We start from the raw sequence: 20,150 nt of genomic DNA on the forward strand, positions 1-20,150 counted from the left end.
TTTATTCTGAGCGTCACTCGGGAACAATGGAGAAATCCAGTGACACGGGGCTTCAGGAATGCACACAGACACCTGAGTGTGTGTGTGTGTGTGAGTGAGTGTGTGTGTGTGAGTGAGTGTGTGTGTGTGTGTGTGTGTGAGTGAGTGTGTGTGTGTGTGAGTGCGTGAGTGTGTGTGCGTGTGTGTTTGTGTGTGTGTGTGAGTTTGTGTGTGCGAGTGTGTGTGTGTGTGTGTGTGTGCGTGTGTTGTGTGTGTGCGTGTGTTGTGTGTGTGTGTGCTTGAGTGCGTATAAGTGTGTGTGTGTGTGCGTGTGTGTGTTGTAGTGTAGGTGCTAGAGGGATGTGAGAGGTTTCTCAAGCCGGTAACTCTGGGAAGGACAGCAGGAAGCAGTTTCCAGCTCTCACACACATTCCACAGTTTTGACTCTCCTACAGTCTGACACTCATCTGAAGAGGGTTTCTTTCCTCCAGCTCTGACAGAAAAGGTTGTGTGTTCTTATAATCTCATTAAGACGTGACTCAGTCCATTATGAAATGGTTTTCTAGCAGAAAGTGTTGTCAGCTCCTGCAGTCCCTGAGCTTTCTCTGTACTGCAGCCCAAGCACAGCGTCTTCAGCTGAAATGATAATAATGGACTCCCTCCTTCAGCTGCAGCGAGCGCAGGTTTCCCTCCAGGACTCCCTGTGTCATGTCCTACACAGATTACACCATTATAAATACACACAAATATATAAAATACCTGAATTAGTAATCATAAAAGTGTTAATAAATAATGCTTTTATTCATCAAGGATGCATTACATTGATCAAAAGTGACAGTAAAGACATTTTTATATTGAAAAATATATATATTTCAAATAAATGCATTTCTTTTCAACTTTCTATTCATTTCAGTTTCCACAAAAATATTCAACATCGATATTAAATAATCTTGAGCAGCATATCAGAATAATTACTGAAGATCATGTGACTCTGAAGACTGGAGTAATGATGCTGAGAATACAGCTTTGATCACAGAAATACACCACACACCTCAAAATATATTCACACAGAAAACAGTTATTTTAAATTGTAATAATATTACAGATTTTTACTGTATTTTTGATCAAATAAATGCAGCCTTGCTGAGCAGAAGAGACTTCATTCAAATGAATCTCACTGCCCCACACCTCTGAGTGTCAGTTAATATGCTGTCTATCTAGGGCGCAGACGGCGGTGTGAAGTGTGGAGAAACAGCTGTGTGTGTGATAATATCAGATCCCGCCGCAGTTTGATTAGCAGGAAAACACAGAAGATGATTGTGATTGATACGAGCCTCACAGTCTTTTGGACCACAGCCTGTGTGTGTGTGTGTGTAGCGGGCCGATCTTAAGAGAAAAGTAATTTCCTGTGTGCTATTAAAGTGTGTTTTCACACACACACACACACACACACACACACACACACACACACACACACACACACACACACACACACACACACACTCACTCACCAGCTTCACACACACAGACACACACAGACACACAGACACACACACACACACACACACACACACACACACACACACACACACACACACACACACACTCACCAGCTTCACACACACACACACACACAAACACACAAACGCACACACACACACACAAACACACAAACGCGCACACACACACTCACTCACACACACACACACACACTCACTCACCAGCTTCACACACACGATGAACGGCGGTGATGCGTTTGTGAAGTGCAGCACAGGGATCCTGGGTTTGGGCCGTTCCTGAGAGAAACAGAAAAACGAGCGAGTGTTTAACCACAATATCAGCGTTTCACTGTTTAATTATTGGTTATTAATAAGCTCAAGTGAGGGTTCATCTCTTCATCTTCAACACAAAGTGATTGTTCCCGTGGTGTTTGCGGTGGTTTTGGCTGCGGCGCTGTATGCTTTCGTACGCTAATGTGGCTAATGATGGATTTCCCAGGAAATTAATTAGTCACCGCATGTACTTCTGCAAACAGCTGACGGCTAATCTGCGTCTGAGCATAAACGCTGATTCATTACTAACATTATATTTGCATAACTGATCACTATTCTGCATTTCCATCAAGCACGTTCCCATGAACATGTTCCCAGCTGAAACCCAGCTGTGGTTATATCTCTATATTACTGAAGCGTATATAACCAGTATAATTCTGCATTAAAGCGAGCGGCGAGTGTTTGATCATGAAGAGATTATAATGAACTGAAGTGACTCACCTTCGACTCCTCGTACGTGTAAAAGCCTTTATGAATTTTGTTCTCATCTACATCACAGAAGGCTTTCACCTGCGATCACAAACACAGACAACAGCACAATACAACCTCTTCATTTACTGAATATCAATTATATTTTACTATTATCTTTTTATTAATAAATGAACAAATAAAAATAAATTTAAAAATATATATATATTTGTGTATTTTAAAATCTGTTATCTTTTTCTGTTATCTTCTTGTGATTACAAGTCCCTTTTATAATAATAATATGTATATTATTAATATTTTTATTTATTTTAAAATGTTAGTATTTTTAATTCCTAACTAATTAATAATAAGTGTGATCATGATGGTTTTTCATTTATTTTAATTATTTATAATTCATTATTATTTAATAATTGTAGTATTTTAAAGTGTATTCTGTATTTCCTGACATCATCACTTGTGTCCAGCAGTGCTGTGTTTGGGTCCGGTACCTTCTTCTGATTGGTGGCACTCAAGCTGCGGTAGAGTCTGCGGCCCTGTTTCCCAGCGTTCCATACGGTGAACGACTCCCATTGGCTGAGCACTCGCTCCTGCAGGAAGTGGACGCGGTGACTCCAGATGGTCTCTCTGAGAGCAGAGGACAGGAGACGGTTAATGAAGTCTCTCACATCACTCACACACTGCAGCGACGGTGAAGGAAGCAGAAACGCTTCAGGTGGAAACATGCACTCATCTCTCACCCTGCAGCATCATAAAACCCTGAAATCCATCAATCAGTGCACACACACACACACACACACACACACACACACACACACACACACACACACACACACACACACACACAGAGCGAGACTGACAGACAGCTGCGGCCCGCTGGACCCACGGAGAGAAAAGGAGCGGAATCCCTGAGTCAGAGGATGCCACCCATTCCAGACAGAGACAGATAACACACACACACACACACACACACACACACACACACACACACACACACACACACACACACACACACACACACACAGATGAAGTGACCCGTGAGAATATGAGGATCCTGAAATATTTTTTCCACTGATAAACTGTAACCAAAACAACATTCAAGCTGAATGTGTCACGCAGGATTATAAAACACATGTGCTTTCATTGCATGTCTGGAAAATAATTTTTCAATGACTGACAGTCATAATAATAAAAAAAATCAATTATTCATTACAATTTTTTAAATATTTAATAATAATAATTTAATATTTTAAAAGTCCCTTCAGTCAATACATATACAAACAATATGTAATTTATTCATGTAATTAGTTTGATTATATTTAGCTATTTGTTTATTTTTTAAGTCTCTTCAGCGTTAACTAATAAAAAAATAACACTAAATATTATTTATTTATTTGTTTGTATTTATTTATTTTAGTATTTTACATCCCTTCAGAATTTAAAATAATTTATAATAATAATACTAATGCTAATAATAATGTTATTTATTCAATTATTTTTTAATTATTAATTATTATACCTTCAGTATTTTAAATAATAACAATACTTAACTGCATTTATTTATTTGTTGTAATTAGATTATATTTAGCTATTTATTTATTTTTTAAGTATCTTCAGTGTGTTAACTAATTAAAAAATAATACTAAACATTATTTGTATTTACTTATTTTAGTATTTTAGGTCCCTTCAGTATTTTAAATAATTTATATTATGTTATTTACTCATTAATTTCTAATTATTTTAATTAATTATTTTTAGTTATGAATTTTAAGTCCCTTCAGTATGTTAAGAATAATTTATAATAATTAAGTCACATGAGAAAGAAAACAAAAACACACTGATAAACTGCATTAACTGTATTCACGTGCAGTGCTCATCTGGAAGTATCTGGCATGCCTGTGTTTCTTTGACTGACAGCAGTGTGTTGCAGTAGTGACTGTAAACAGACTCACTCCAGCACTGAATGAGTAGCTGCGTGTTCATGATAACGATAAACCAGCAAACACTCGTCCACTCGGATCACGTGACCTCCGCGACGGAGACTCTGGTAGAAGAAGAGCAGATCCTCAGGAACGCCCTGACGGAGAATCAGTTCAGATGAAAGACTGACCAAGAGATTCACAACAGTTCTAGCAGAAGAAGAGCCTCACCTTTCCTCCCTCGTTAAACAGACCCACTTTCTCAAACCAGTCACGAGAACAGAACCAGGTGGGCATGATGACCGTCGGCCCGTGAGACGTGTACACCTGATGCAGGACAGAAATCAATGCTTCATTCACTGAAGATGCACTAAAGTGATGAAAAGTGACAGCAAAGACATTCTATTTTTAAATAAATGCTTCCCATTCATCTGTGAATCCTGAAAAATAACATGCATCAGTTTCCACAGAAATATTTGGCAGCACGAGTGTTTTCAACACTTATAATAAGCAGAAATGTTTTTGAGCAGCAAATCAGCATATGAGAATGATTTCTGAAGATCATGTGACACTGAAGACTGGAGTAAAGATGCTGAAAATTCAGCTGTGCATCACAGAAATACATTTTAACAGATATTCACATAAAAAAAAAATTAAATTCTAAAAAAAGTTTCGGATTTTTACTGCATTTTTGACCAAATAAATGCAGCTTTAGTGAGTAGAAGAGATTAAAAATAAATAAATATATACATAAATAAATCTGTTTTCGTCCACCAATCAGGATGTTTGGTCTCCATTTCTCACTGATGTGTTTAGTAGCTCCGCCCACAGTGAATTCTCATTGGTCCAAAATCACTGAACATTAAACATCAAATATGTTCTGACGGTCTGTGATTGCTTTGCAGCACTTCAGCTTACAGTCTGTACAGACCAATCCTGTCACACAGCGTCTGGCACCATTAACATGCTCTCAACACTGTCTAATCACACACACACACACACGCACACACGCACACACACTAGTCTGATGAGTTTACTTTGGCCCCATGTGTTCAGACCAAGAGTTAAAGATCAGGGAGAGCTAGACACTCAGGACCTTACACACACACACACACACACACACACACACACACACACACACACACACACACACACACACACACACACACACAGAGAGAAAGAATGAAAGATGGAGTGGAGGGAGGAAAGACAGGAATATTTCAATGATGACAAAATGGATGAAATCAGTGATGTGTTTCAGGGCAAAAAAAACAACAAAAACCTAACTAGAGCACTGGGATCTGTGTGCACTTAGGGATGGGCGATATGGACTTAAAAATATATCATGAGATTTTCAGCTATTTATTGCGATAATGATATAAATGTCGATGACTCATATGCATCCACTGAGAGACAAAAAACCCCCGTTTCTTCAGAAAGAAGTATTATCTTGCCTATTATTACCAAAAAAGCACATAGGCCTGTTTCATAACAGAAGTAACAGAAGTGATGCAATCCAAATCCCTAATAAGGGTGATTCCACTTATTTTGTTTTCGATATGATACCCATACCGATACTGCTCAACTGAACTTTTTTAAATTATGACATTTATTAACTTATTACATTACCAAGAGTAAACTGGGTAATGATACCCACTTATATTTATATTTGAAATGCATTTTAAAATTCAATACGCCTTAACTGCAACATATTAGGTTCTATTTTTGTTTACACATGGCTAGAATATGCTTACTGTAGTGGTAACCTTGGAAATCTACAAATACTGTAATTGAACTACTGTCACTTTAGTAAAACCACGGTTGATATTCATAAGGGTGACAGGCTCGCATAAGATGCAACCTTTTTATTCTGATAGTGTATGATTTATACTAACATTACAGAATAGAACATGATCAATATGAACTTTTAACATTCAGTATGTGTTATTCGCTGTTATTCAAACCATCTTGGGTATTTTTATACGAATAAAGTATATTTATAATGCAATGATAGTTGATATTGGCTTTATCATTTTATAGAATGCTAAAAATAGCTGATTTCTGCCTCATTTCTGTGATAAGAAGCCATGTCTGGTCACAATCTCTGTGTTGGACAAAAAGGTGTGTAAACAGGCTCATGTGAAACAGTATCGCACACGTGCTACTGTAGTCCATTTATTCATCGCTCAGACTGATTTTTTGTCACACTGCCCTAACCAAACCAGTTCCAGATTGAGGCAGCTCTACAAGGACGAGTGTGTGTGAGTCTGTCCGTGTTCAGACTGAAGCTGGAGCGAGTGTGTCGTGGCGGAGATGTTGCCCGCTGGACACTGTGTGTGTGTTTCACTGGATAACCTCGTCTGGAATGTGCAAACACACCCAGGAGAAACACGACTCCTTTCTCAGTGAACAAGAACATGCGGAGGAGAAACAGATTTTCATGAAGGAAAAACAAGCGTTTATCTGTCTAACACATGTTGCCATGGTGTGCCAGGTTGCTAGGGTGTTGCTATGCAGTTGCTAAGGTGTTCTGAGTGTGTTAGTGTGTTGTTATTACTATGGTTTTCAGAATGGTTGCTTGTTGCTGCATCCAATCCCTAAGGTGTTGCTAAGATCTCTGAGTGGTTGCTATGCAGTTGCTAAGGTTTTTGCAGTTGCTAGGGCGCTGTGAGCAGGGTGTTGTTAGGATATTCTGTGTGGTACTTAGACAGTTAAGAGGGTGTTTTGCATGGTTGCTAGGGCATTGTTAGTTTGTTTTACTTGTTGTTAAGGTGTTCTTAGCATGTTACTGTGGTTACTATTGTTTTCCATGGTTTCTGTGGTGCTGTGAGGAGTCACATTACTAGGATGTTTTGAGTGGTTGCTAGGCAGTTGCTAGGGCATTGCCAGGCAGTGCTACAATATTCTAAATGGTTGCTAGGGCACTGCCGGTAGTGCTGTAGTGTTATAAGTGGTTGCTAGGCGATGTCAGGACACTGCTGGGGAGTGCTACAGTGTTCTAAATGGTTGCTAGGGCATTGCCAGGCAGTGCTACAGTATTCTAAATGGTTGCTAGGTGACTGCCGGTAGTGCTGTAGTGTTCTAAGTGGTTGCTAGGCGATGTCAGGACACTGCTGGGGAGTGCTACAGTGTTCTAAATGGTTGCTAGGGCATTGCCAGGCAGTGCTACAGTATTCTAAATTATTTCCAGGTGGTTGCTAGGGCAATGCCGCGCAGTGCTACAGGGTTCTAAATGGTTGCTAGGCAGTTGCTAGGGTGTTATTAGAATTTGATGTTGCCGGGTAAAACAGCACTGGTACTTTCTCTCTGTTTGGGATGGTAACAGGAGTGTTTTGGGGATGATTTGGGAAGGTTCCACACATCGGTCTGACCTCACGACCCTCGGGATCCGTTTCCCGCCAACATGTGTGACGCTTTACGCTAACGCACTGTTTCCGTGGAAATATCTGTCTTCAGGTACACATCCTGTTTCTGTGGTGACCTGCTGACCGCATGGCACGCGACCCCTCAAAACACAACACGCCTCGCCTTTCCTCACACACACACACACACACACACACACACACACACACACACACACACACACACATCCTGAATACAGAGATCAAACAGACAGTCATGAAAGAGACACACAAACTTCAGATCCGCTTCCTTCACTTCCTCCATAAAGTGCACAATATTCTGAAGCAAAAAAAAGTACCTTTCATTAATATTTTAATAAATGTCCAACCAACTTCCAAAAATCAACAAACATGAAACAAATAAATTCCAAAACTACATTAAACCAAAACCAAAATTACTAAAAAATACTGGTAACTAAAACGAAAATAAAGCTGAAACAAAATAAAATATTAATTTTAAATGGAAAACTAAATGTAGAAAAACAGAAATGTTCTGTCATTCTCTGAAATAAATATTTTTGAATGAATTAACACTAAAAACTAAATTAATACTAAAATGCTAAGCTAAACAGAAATATAAAAACTCATAAAAAAGACAAAAACAATTAATAAAACAAACTAACATGAGAATAAAATAAAAACGAGGCAGGATCTGTCCACCAGTGGTTGATTGGATGTTGAGATGTGGGCGGATCTGAACGTGAGCTTGGATTGGATTATAAAAAGGGGCGGAGTTTAAGATGACTAAATGATTAGAGAAGAACTGCTTATGATATTTGATTAAACATTACCAGGTCCAAAAAAAAATTGAAAATAAAACTTGTATTGATGCATCATTCACAATAAGATCAATAACATGAATGAATGTTGATTTGATGAGTGTGAGACCTGTGTGAGGAGCTGCTCTGGACTCAGAGAGTTGATCCATCTGGTGTAGCGCTCAGTGGAGCCTTCAGGAACACGACACACTTTACAACCCACAATCTGAAAAAACACACGCACACACACACACACACGCACACAGACACAAACACACACGTGCGCACACACAAACACACACACACACGTGCGCACACACACACACACACACACACAGAACATTAGTGGCAAATATGGGATATAATGTGTTTTTTTTTAAAGATATAAATACTTTTATTCATCAATGATGCATTAAAGTGATCAAAAGTAACAGTGAAGGTTTCTACATTTATAAATGTGTGTGTGTAGAGTAAAGACAACACAAACTCAAGTTACACCCTAAACCAACACACACACACCTTCACCAAAACACAACAGCCGCTTTCACTGGTCCGCCTCATTTCCTGTCATGTGATCAGTTGTGCTCTGTTTGTGTAGCACCGCCGCTCCGCCCGCTGTGACCCGGGGTCAGAGGTCAAAGCAACAAACCCAGCCCTCAAAAAACACTGTAATAATAACTGCTGGCCCTCCTGCTGATGCTGCTCATGACCATGTTTACTGTCATGCTGTATCAAACTGGTTCATATTTCAAATATTGTAAAAATATTATTACAATTTAAAATAGCTGTTTTCTATGTGAATATATTGTAAAATCAAATGTAATTTATTCCTGTGATGCGCAGCTGTATTTTCAGCATCATTTCTCCAGTCTTCAGTGTCACATGATCTTCAGAAATCATTCTAATATACTGATTTACTGCTCAAGAAACATTTCTGATTATTATCAATGTTGAAAACACTATGTTTCAGGATTCACAGATGAATAGAAAGTTCAAAAGTACAGCATTTATTAAACTTCTGTAACTTTATAAACGTCTTGACTGCTTTTGATCACTTTAATGCATCACTGATGAACTAAAGTTTTAATTCCTTTAAAAAAGTGCGTCATTACTCACTGCGTTTGGATTCGCTGCAGCAGCTTCATACTGTAGTCGCACTCTCTGAGGCCTCATGATGTCATCCTGAAACACACATCATCATCATCACAAGCATCAGTCAGGAAGTGTGTTTTGATGTGCATATCTTAAAATAAACAAGCTATACTATAAATCAACAACATATATATGTACATGGACAAAATGACTGCACTTTCTTATTTTTAAATATTCAGTGATTTTTAAAGCAGAATGACGCCTTCGGTTCATTTGTGACCATATCATAACCTCCATCAGCGGATCACCAGGGCGTGTTTTATATAAAGCAGCATGTGGTTTTCTCCTAAGGAATCTGTGTGTTTAAGTGCCGGCAGCTCTGTGATCTGGATTCCTGGCGTTCCTCTGAACCTCAAGGAGAGCTGGTTCTGGCCTCTGGAAACCAGCGCACGGAAAAATCCCTCCGAAATAACCGGCCGCCGTTCCACAGACAGCAGCCATAAAACCACCGACACACAGTAAAGTCAACAGAACTAATGGAGCTACATCTGTAGGAGTGTGTGTCAGGATTATGAGAGGCGTAAATCACAACCAGACACACTTACAACACCAGAAACACCCACAAACAGCAGAAAGTACAGTACAGTGAGAAGCAGAAATCATCTGGACTTTTTCAATTACTACAATCTAGCATGATTTATTCGGCCTCATAAGTTATTTTAAAATTATATATATTATTTATATATTATATATATATATTTAATATATATATTTTATATATTATTTTAACAGTAGTGTTAATTTACATAATATTTTAATAATATATTATTTTAATAATGTATATTTACTACAGAATATTAAATATTTTGAAATAGCTTTTATTTTTTTATTTTCTGTTTCAGTTTATTTTAGGGTTAGAAATGCTGTTACGTGTTTTTGTTATTTGTATTAGTTTTTCCTTTCCCTTTTGTATTTATTTCGGTTTTTCAACTTATTTATTTAGTTAACTTAAGTTTCACATTTTTTTGTATTGTTTTTAGTTTTTTTTTTTTACCCAATATTTCTATTTTATATCATTTCAGCAGATTTTCAACAAATGAAAACAATTTAAATAGCTTTAGTTAACAGTAATAATAATAAAAAGTTTTTTTTTTTTTTTTTTATCTCCAAAAACACCATGAACTCATATAATGCTTTGAGTGAGAAACAGACTGAAATTAGGACTATTTTTAAAGAGTTTTTTGTCTTTTTGGCACTTGATGGAGTCGATCGCTTGTATGGAAATGAGCAGCTTGAACACTCAACTAAACGTCTCCTTTTCCGCTCCACAGAAGCAAGAAACTGACACGGGTTTGGAACGACCTGAGAACGAGTGAAGCATGAGAGAACTGCTCATCTGTGTGAAGCGCTGCTGTGAATCTGAAGAGCGAGGGAAGGCCTGTTAGTCTCGCTCTCACGCTCTTTCTTGCGACAGAGCTGGACGTGATCGGCTCCAGCGGCTCCGCAGGAGAGACTCTCGCTGACACATCAGCTTCACGATCACAGATCTGATTACACAACATCACTGCGAGGGCACATGCTGAGCAGTACAACACTAAATCACTAACACAACCATATATGTTCGGTCTTATCGTCATTATGGACTGCGCTGCCAGCAAACGCAGCACAAAAACAACAGAATTCAATGGAAAGCCTCCAGTATTGTGTGAATTTCTCATGAATTTCACACACACCGCAGGGGACTCACACACTCAATCTAAAGCATGTGTTTCTGTATCGAGTATCTCAGAGACTCACTGGCTCTCCGTAAGAACAGATGCAACAGATGCAATCGTGAACCCAACAAAAAGGTGGAATAGATTTACATGCAGATATGAACATGTTTTGTCTCCTCACACACGCTTCAGTCATTCACTGAGCTCCTCTGACAGCTCTGTCAAACACACGCCGTCATCAGGAGTGTATTTACACTCACAGGTGGTACATCACACACACACACACACTCACCGCGTCCTGAAAGCAGAGGAATCGTCCAGAGCTCTGACGCACCGCCTGGTTTTTAGCAAATCCAACTAAAAAACAAAAACAAACAAAATTATACACAAATGTGATAATTCATTTGTTTCTTGATTAATCTATTACAAATACTACTAATGCATCTCTATCGTACAATATCACACCTAAATACTTTAATAGTTTGCTTTGGTCAATAATTATTTAAACACACACACAGGCAGCACTGATTAAACTATCTCATCTCAAATATATGAGCCTCACCATCGAAATATTACTTCATATTCTGCTTTAAGAAAATAAAGCCAATTTTTTTGCAGTGCAATATTATTTTCTTGATAATGAAGTACAGATCTCCCCCCAAATCTCATTAAAATATATATTTTTAAAAATTATAGGTGAATTACATTTTCAAGTTTTTATATTTTTCGCAGTATTTATTTTATTTCCTTTCATTTTTTGCTGCTTTGAAAACACTGCATTACAATAATAATAATAATCATTATTAAGAATAACAAAGTAATGGTCCTTTATATATAAATAGGCTTTGTTTTGTTTTGTTTTTTTATTTTGGGGTGAAATGTGGCCCGAAGACTCGCCTCAAAATTACAAAAATAAATAAATAAAAAAAATATATATTATATATAATCACGCAAGTAGGCCATATATTACATAAACATGCTGACAATGTTCTTCTTATTAATCTACTTTTGTAGCCAATAAATCAATGTGTTTGAAACAGTTACTGAAACAAATTACTGTCCAGTGTATGGAATCTGATGAATCAAACTGAGTACCAATGAATCCTTTGTCTTGTTTTGCTGTCAACCCAAATATTCCCTCTCTCTCTCACACACACACACACACACACACACACCTCTTTCAGCATTAACACACACGCAGCATCATGACTGACAGGCTGCCGTCACACTCATCGCCTGTTTCTGTGTAAGATCTGCTACATTAGTTGAGTTAATCCGGTTAAGATGGCCTGCGCTCTCTCACACAGATTTCAGTGTGTGTATGTGCGTGTGTGTGCGTGTGTGTGTGTGATGCTGAAAGCTCGGTATGCTGAACAAGGAGAGACTTTGCGCTCCCAACAGCAGCAAAAACACTGATAAGAAACTTCTTTTGATTCCTGAAGCGCACGGACAGAGTGTGTGTGTCTGTTTAACGTCGCATGAGCTCCGCACATGTGTGTCATGATAACCGAGTGAATGTGAAGACAGGAATGAACACACACACACACCTCCGCGTGGGCTGGATGAGCTGTGGCCAGAGATCAGCATGGGACGACCTCGGTCCTCGAACCTCTGCCTCCATCTCTCCAGCAGCTCTCGAGAGTTATCCTGACACACACACACACATGAGACTGTGTCATAATCAGACTGATATTCATATTCAGTATGAGACAGTGCAGAGTGTGTGTGTGTGTGTGTGTGTGTGTGTTTACCGTACTGCCGTCGTCGTACACGGACAGCTCCATTCGGTCCAGGAAATCCTGCTCCAGTATGGCCTGCAGACACTCGTCCAGCCAATCAGACGCATTAAACACGGGCATGATCACCGACTGAACAACAACACAACAGATTAGAATAGAGAACTACAGAATAGAATAGAGCACAATAGAATAAAAGGGAACAAAGTACAGTAAAATAAAATGCATTGAAACAGAATACAACAGAAGAGCGTATAATTGAACAGAACAGAATAGAACAGAATAGAATAGAATACATGTAATAGAAATATCAACATCAACAGAATGGAACATAATACAGCACAATGAAATAAAACAGAATAGAGAACAACAGAAAAGGAATAGAACAGAATAGAATAGAACACAACAGAATAGAAGAGAAAGAACACAATAGAAGAATAAAACAGAAAAAAAGTGCCGTTAAATAAAATACACTGCAATAGAATACAATAGAACAGACTAGAGTGAAGTGAAGCAAATAGAACAGAGCAAAACACAATAAAATAGTACAGAGTAGAATGGAATACAACTGAATAGAAGAGACAGAACAGAACACAATACAAGCATAAAACAGAACAAAGTACATTGAAATAAAATTCACTGCAACAGAATACAACAGAATAGCGTATAATTGAACTGAATAGAACAGAATAGAGCTAAGAGAATAGAATAGAATACAAAGGAATGAAATAGAACATAGTACAATAAAGAAAAATATCAGAAAGGAAAGGAACAGAATAGAGCACATTGGAATAGAACATAACAAGAGTACAACAGAACAGAATATAGCACAACATAATATAATATAGATGAACAGAATAGAATAGAATTGAACAGAATACAGTACAACATAAAAGGATATCAGCACAACAGAATGGAACAGAATAGAGTACAACGGAGTAGAACAGAATGGAACAGAACACAATAGGATAGGATAGAGCACAGAATAGAATAGAATTACCATAATTCTCTAATTCATATATTACCATCCTTAACCACAAGTGTGGACATTTTCCACTAACATATCATGAACGCAACAAAGTATCACAGTTATTTTTATGGTCAATATCATATTTATTTATTTTCACTTTATAATTTTCACTTAATACCCAACAAACGTCACGCTGAACTAAAGACTAGACTTGATCTTTGGTTGAACTCACCACTGCGGCTCTGGCGCCCTCTGCCGGGTCACAGCGCTCGTGAGACGCGCTCGCGGTGCAGAGGCGCTTTGACTCGGGCTCGGAGTCTCCGCCGGACCCGTGTGTGTCGCTCATCTCTCACACACATACACACACACACATGTGCAGCGTTGCTCCAGAGCTTCTGTTCACACAGACGATGTTAAACCTGAGCTCACTGCGCCTGTGTTTCCGCGCACGTGTGCGAATATGCGCAGGCGCACAGATCACTTCCGCTTGAGGGCGGGAACTAAGAGATGATTGGACGAGGGAAAACGCGGACGTGCATTTGTTTCGACCGAAGGGCTGTCACTCAGCAGGCGCAACTCTGATTGGACGGAGGAGAAGGCAACGTCACACGTGACGCTAATTATTCGTTTACAAACAACGAATTAAAAATAAAACAAAATCTAAACTATTTAAATAGATAAAAAATTTTTTAAGACATTCTCTAAATTAAAATAAATTACTGAAAAACTAATAAAATACGAACATATAAATAAGAAACATAAATAAATATTTAACAAATAGTTAAAAATCAAATAAATGCAAATAATTTAGAAATTAATTAATAATATAGTATTGTGTAAAAAATAAGTAAAGATAACTCAAGAGAACGAATAAAATAAAATAGATAAATTCTATATTATGTAAATATGAATTACATCAAATTAATAAAACTTTTTTTAGAGGCATTATTTAATAAATAAAATAAAATAAATCAAAACAATGAACAGAATAAAATATGAATTAAAACTAATAATCCTATCTCTGCTGTACTCAGGACCTGTTGAGCCGCTCATCTGTCCTTACCTGCTCTTGTTTACCGTTGAGTGAAAGTGTGATGAGCTAAAATCACACACACACACACACACACACACACACACACACACACACACAAATGTTACACTTTATAGCTGTAAAGGATTCTTATTAGCATATTTAAACACTGTACAGCTCGAAGCGTGTGAACGTTGCCGTGTCCCCGGGGCCCTTCACACGTGACCTCAGCGGACAGGTAGAGCCAGTCAGACAGGTGAGGTCCTCAGAGCTAGACCTCACCTGTCCCAGACACCTGTCACAGCACCACAGCACAGCAGAGCAAGGTAAGAAGAACATATCAATCCAACAAACTCAACTCCTGAACATGTACTAGGTGTAAAACAATACTTAATAAAACAGATGTGCTTTACTTACAGCTTGACTCAGCGAAACCGACCTGTTTAGGTGCTTTTTACATCGCAGTAAGATAATATAACTATATATATATATATATATATATATATATATATATATATATATATATATATATATATATTAATTAACAATTATCTGGCATGCCTGCTAAAGATCATTGAATTAATTACCTGAAACCTTATTGAGTTTGCTAAATTTCATAAATAGTTGCAAGGCTAACACACTGAATTAAACACGCAGTTTTTAAACAGAAAGACTGAAAATGTTAGTTTCTTCTAAAACATAACATTTTAGACATGGAGTTTGTTTTTGTGCATTTCTAATAACAGCTGCTGGTACTATAACTTGAATTAACAAACAGAAAAATAAATGAACTGACAAAGAACTTTGATGAAGACCTCATTATCATGATTTTACAGCATGCAGTTACTCTAAATTGGTGTAAATTACGTTTATCGTGGCTTATTATAAACAGAGTAATTTTCGAGGTGTTTATGCTATTTTGAGAAACACATGTGGCGTATATTGAAGCAGTAGCAGAAGTGTCTCGATGTAAATCAGAGATTAATCGAGAGGCGACACACGAACAGAACTAAAGTCTGCTCTGAACGAGGAAAGATAAAACAGAAAAATAGAATAAAGCGTCCTGTTGGTCAGCTGTTGAGCGTCTGGACGCAAATGAGCGTGACTATCAAGATGTAGATGAACGGAAGCCTGCTTTTCATAGAGCTGCTCTGATTCAGACTCATTCATCACCTCAGGGTACAGTTTCACCACTGCTTTAAGCGTTTATTCAAATGCCAGACTGAACTTTAAAGGTGGGACAGCAATTATTCAAATGAGCTGCTGCAGGAAAAACACATCAGAGGACATCCTGATAAAATGTTATGTAGACTATATTAAATGGTTTTGTGGATATATATATAAAGTTTGGGATGCTTTTATTCAGCAAGGATGCAATAAACTGATCATAAGTGAGAGTAAAGACATGTACAATGTTACATAAGAGCTCTATTTCAAATAAATGCTGTTCTTTTGAACCTTATTCATTGGTGAATCCTGAAAAATAAAATGCATCATGGTTTTCAAAAAAATATTGTGCAGCACAACTGTTTTCAACATTGATAATAATCAGAAATGTTACTTGAGAAGCAAATCAGCATATTAGAGTGATTCTGAAGATCATGTGAGTAATGATGTGCGCATCAAAGAATAAATTACATTTTACAGTTTTTTAAATGTTTACACACAAAATCTTTGTCACAGTTTCTGAAAGCTGACACTCAAACAGCAGAAACACACACCAATTCTCAGATCTTGACTCAGTTTTCAATTTCATAAAACACTTTTTGCAAAACAGCACACAATTCTCTATGTAACACACAAAACTCTAACAGGAATTGGTGTTACGGCAAAGGTGTTTGCAAATGTTTGCTTTTGAGGTGTGTTTGTGATATTTTGAATGCAGTGCTTCATTTTGCAAGAGATGTGAGGCATTTTGCATTTTGTGTACAATTCTTGGATTTGTGTGTAAAGTTTTGAAAAAAGAGGCAAAGTTTTGAAAAACTGTAACAGATATTCACATAGAAAACAGTTTGTTTAAATTGTACTAATATTTCACAATTTTACTGCATCAGATAATGCAGCCTTGGTGACCAGAAAAGACAAAAAAAAGTATGTTTTTGGATGTACACCACTTTTACACAATCAAACCGGTGATTTACAGTACTTAAAGATTCAACAGAGCATCTCTCATTATTAAAACTGATGTTTAGACAGCAAAAAAATAAAAAAAATTCTGTATGAATTAAAGATTTCAAAGCAGGATAATGAAAAAAAAAAATGTACTTGTACCATTAATGCACATCTCAAACATCTTTCTTTCCCACAAGTAATCACAAACTAAACAGAAAATGATAAATAAACACAATAACAATATAGTAAATAATTGTAAATATATGTAAAAATCATGTCTTGAACTCGGGTGTCCAAGGTTTAAATGTCTCATTCGTCTCTTTGTAGGATAATCGATGTGTTATTGGTTGGAAAGAGGGTCAACTCTTCATCCTTCTCTACAGTCGTAGGATCATCCAGCGCGACCCCCTGCGCTCTCTCCGTCACGATGAGCATCGCTGAGAAAGCGCGCAAGCCGAAGAAGCCTCACTACGTGCCCCGTCCCCCCGGCAAGCCCTTCAGATACCAGTGCTTCCAGTGTCCCTTCACCTGTAACCAGAAATCACACCTGTTCAACCACATGAAGCACAACCTGTGCCACGCCTCCATCTCCGTCAGCTCCGGCCGCCGCGAGCCCTCGAGCCCTGAACCCTCACGTCCTCCAGACGTCTGCGAGGAAACCTCATCTCCTGTGTGGAGACCCCAGGTGCTCCGTCCTCACGGTCCCGGGTCGGTCTGGAGGTCTCCAGCCACTCTCCAGAACGAGCCGCATCTGCAGGAAAGAGCGGAGGGTTTTCCCTGTCATCCGGGCTTTCGTTCCCACGCCGCTCCTGCAGGTTTCCTCCCGCTGTATCCTCACTATCAGCCGTACATCCTCGGACTGTGTCCTCAGATGTTGTTCCCGATGGGAGAGGAGTGTTTGAGGTACTACAACTTGATCCCGGCTCACAGCTACGGTCCGCCGGAGCAATCGCTCCCCTCCCCGTACTCTATGATGTACGTGGGCTCTGCGTATGATCCGTATGCGCTCGTCGTGAATCTGAAGGAGGTTCAGGTGAGTCCACAGATGGGACGCTCTGCTGCCGGATCTCCTGATAGACCAAACCCGTCCCACGATTCACAGCACACACAAGATGAGAGGGGTGCAGCACCAGCCAGCCAATCAGAAGAGAGGGGCGGGGCCATAAGAGCACAAGAGGACAGGAGACTCCCACAGAGGTCAGAACTATTAAATTAAATTAAATTAAATTAAATTAAATTAAATTAAATTATAATCTGTAATCTCACTGAGGTCACAAAGAGGTCAAAGTAAATAATTCATTTAATTATACATTTTATATGTACATATTAAGTTAATTATATACAAATGTACAAATTATTATTGATATCTCATCAAATTAAATAAAAAATTATATTACAAATTTAACAAACTTCCTGAGATCAGATCTAATACAAATTATTTATTTTATAATTTTTTTTTATTACGTTTACAATTTGTTTGATCATCTATTTAAAACATAATAATCATAATTTTACAAATGACTGATAATTTGACAAAGTATTAAAATGAAAATTACATTAAAAAATCTCCCTGAGGTCAGATCGTTTACAAATCACAAATTATTCTACAAATTATTACATTCATTATTTTACTATGTAATACATAATAAAAATCCTACAAATCAATAATAATAATTTCACAAAATATTCACATAAAATTACATTAAAAAAATTAAAAATTCTCCCTACGGTCAGATCTTGTACAAAACAATTATTTATTAAATGATTAATTTTTAAATGTATTATAATTTTTGTATTATTTAAAATCGTATTTAAAATGACGATTATATATATATATATATAATATATATATATATATATATATTATATAATTATATATATATATATATAATACATTCTGTATTATTTATTTATGATACATTATTATAATAAATACAAATTGAATTGGAAAATTTAAGCTCAGATCTTTTATAAATAATAAAATTATTCATTTTGCAATTTATTATAATTTCTTTATAATTTATGCATTTATAATACAAACTATTTTTAAATTAATAGTTAAAAAAATTAAATAGTTAAAAAGCAAAATAGTAAAAAAGGAAATATTTTTACTAATTTCTTGTTTCTGTGCAGGGCATCCTCTGCATCCAGAAAGATGGAGAGAAGGGGAAATGACAGTAAAAATGACAGATTTGATGAGGATATTTTGGTTCCTCTCAATCTCTCCAGGAGAGACAGTCCTCTGAATCTGTCTGTGATGACTCGATCAGACACCCAATCACCGAGCAGCCTGATGAATGAGGGGATTGTGGGTACAGTGACATCACAAGAGGACGATCATTTATCTGTAGAGAAAACAGCAGCGTTCGCTCTCTGTCAGCTGGCTCAGTCCAGCGTTTCACACCTGAGCAGAAACATCAGTTACTCTGATTCAAGTGTCTGTCAGGAGCAAGAAACAAACCTTCTGACCTCAGCCCAAAGTCCAGCATCTGATGTGAGCGAAGCAGCTTCCACTGACTCTAAACCAACTCCAGGTGTGAAACCAGGTGGAGCTGTAGAAGACTCCACCCCTTCCGCTGATGATACAGAAGTCTCCGGCCCCTCATCAAATATTCCACATCAAACATGGACAAAAAGACAAGGAAAACACAACCTGAAGAGAAAACAGAAGCACAACCTGAGGAAGAGAATTTGTCATTAATGTCAGAAAATCAACACAAAAACCTAAAATAAATCCAGTAAATGAGAGACTTTAAATGTTTCAGGGAAACTCAGCTCTTATAAACTATCATGTGAAGCACGGAATCATATGTATTTATACTTTTTTACTCTTAAAACTAAGAGGTTGAGGTTGAAGTTTTCATACTTGAGTGTGAAATAAAAAAAATGTTCTAACTGGTCGGAAATGACTCTTTTTGCATTCATAAATGTTTCAAACCTGCTGGAAGACCATTTAAACACAGGTCTTAGCTTCAGCAATATCTGCGCACAAATGCAAATCTGTTTATGCCAGCATCACACATCGAGTGAAGCAGGTGCATCTGAAACCTGATAAACCGCTAAAAACCTGCAGCTACAGATAAAAAGATGCAGGTTCAGACGTGCCTTCAGCGAGACCGTTAAACCTATCTCTCTCTCTCTCTCACACACACACACACACACACACACACACACTGTAAG

General features: G+C 37.6%; 2 protein-coding genes across 5 annotated transcripts; one reads left to right on the forward strand and one right to left on the reverse strand.

The window, feature by feature from the left end:
- Positions 1 to 226: 226 nt before the first annotated feature.
- b3gntl1 (UDP-GlcNAc:betaGal beta-1,3-N-acetylglucosaminyltransferase-like 1) lies at positions 227 to 14,279 on the reverse strand. Of its 4 annotated transcripts, XM_042717296.1 has the most exons (12): positions 14,061 to 14,279; positions 12,874 to 12,990; positions 12,670 to 12,769; positions 11,415 to 11,479; positions 9,432 to 9,497; positions 8,446 to 8,541; positions 4,388 to 4,483; positions 4,190 to 4,314; positions 2,729 to 2,864; positions 2,253 to 2,321; positions 1,701 to 1,775; positions 228 to 692 (listed from the first exon to the last, which is right to left on the reverse strand). In XM_042717296.1, exons 1-12 carry the CDS (start codon positions 14,172 to 14,174, stop codon positions 612 to 614), a joined length of 1,140 nt encoding a protein of 379 aa, XP_042573230.1. In that variant the 5' UTR covers positions 14,175 to 14,279; the 3' UTR covers positions 228 to 611. The 4 variants fall into 4 exon arrangements, with proteins under 4 accessions (XP_018943280.1, XP_042573232.1, XP_042573230.1 ...); XM_019087735.2 differs by lacking the exon at positions 8,446 to 8,541 and having other exon boundaries at positions 227 to 692; XM_042717297.1 differs by lacking the exons at positions 12,874 to 12,990; positions 14,061 to 14,279 and adding an exon at positions 11,273 to 11,340 and having other exon boundaries at positions 12,670 to 12,734.
- A 2,578-nt stretch (positions 14,280 to 16,857) lies between these two features.
- On the forward strand, positions 16,858 to 20,048 carry LOC109071248 (zinc finger protein 750-like). Its single transcript, XM_019087730.2, has 2 exons — positions 16,858 to 18,167; positions 19,104 to 20,048. Exons 1-2 carry the CDS (start codon positions 17,275 to 17,277, stop codon positions 19,669 to 19,671), a joined length of 1,461 nt encoding a protein of 486 aa, XP_018943275.2. The 5' UTR covers positions 16,858 to 17,274; the 3' UTR covers positions 19,672 to 20,048.
- Positions 20,049 to 20,150: the final 102 nt, after the last annotated feature.

Source organism: Cyprinus carpio, chromosome B1, assembly GCF_018340385.1.
Source record: "Cyprinus carpio isolate SPL01 chromosome B1, ASM1834038v1, whole genome shotgun sequence".
NCBI lineage: Eukaryota > Metazoa > Chordata > Actinopteri > Cypriniformes > Cyprinidae > Cyprinus > Cyprinus carpio.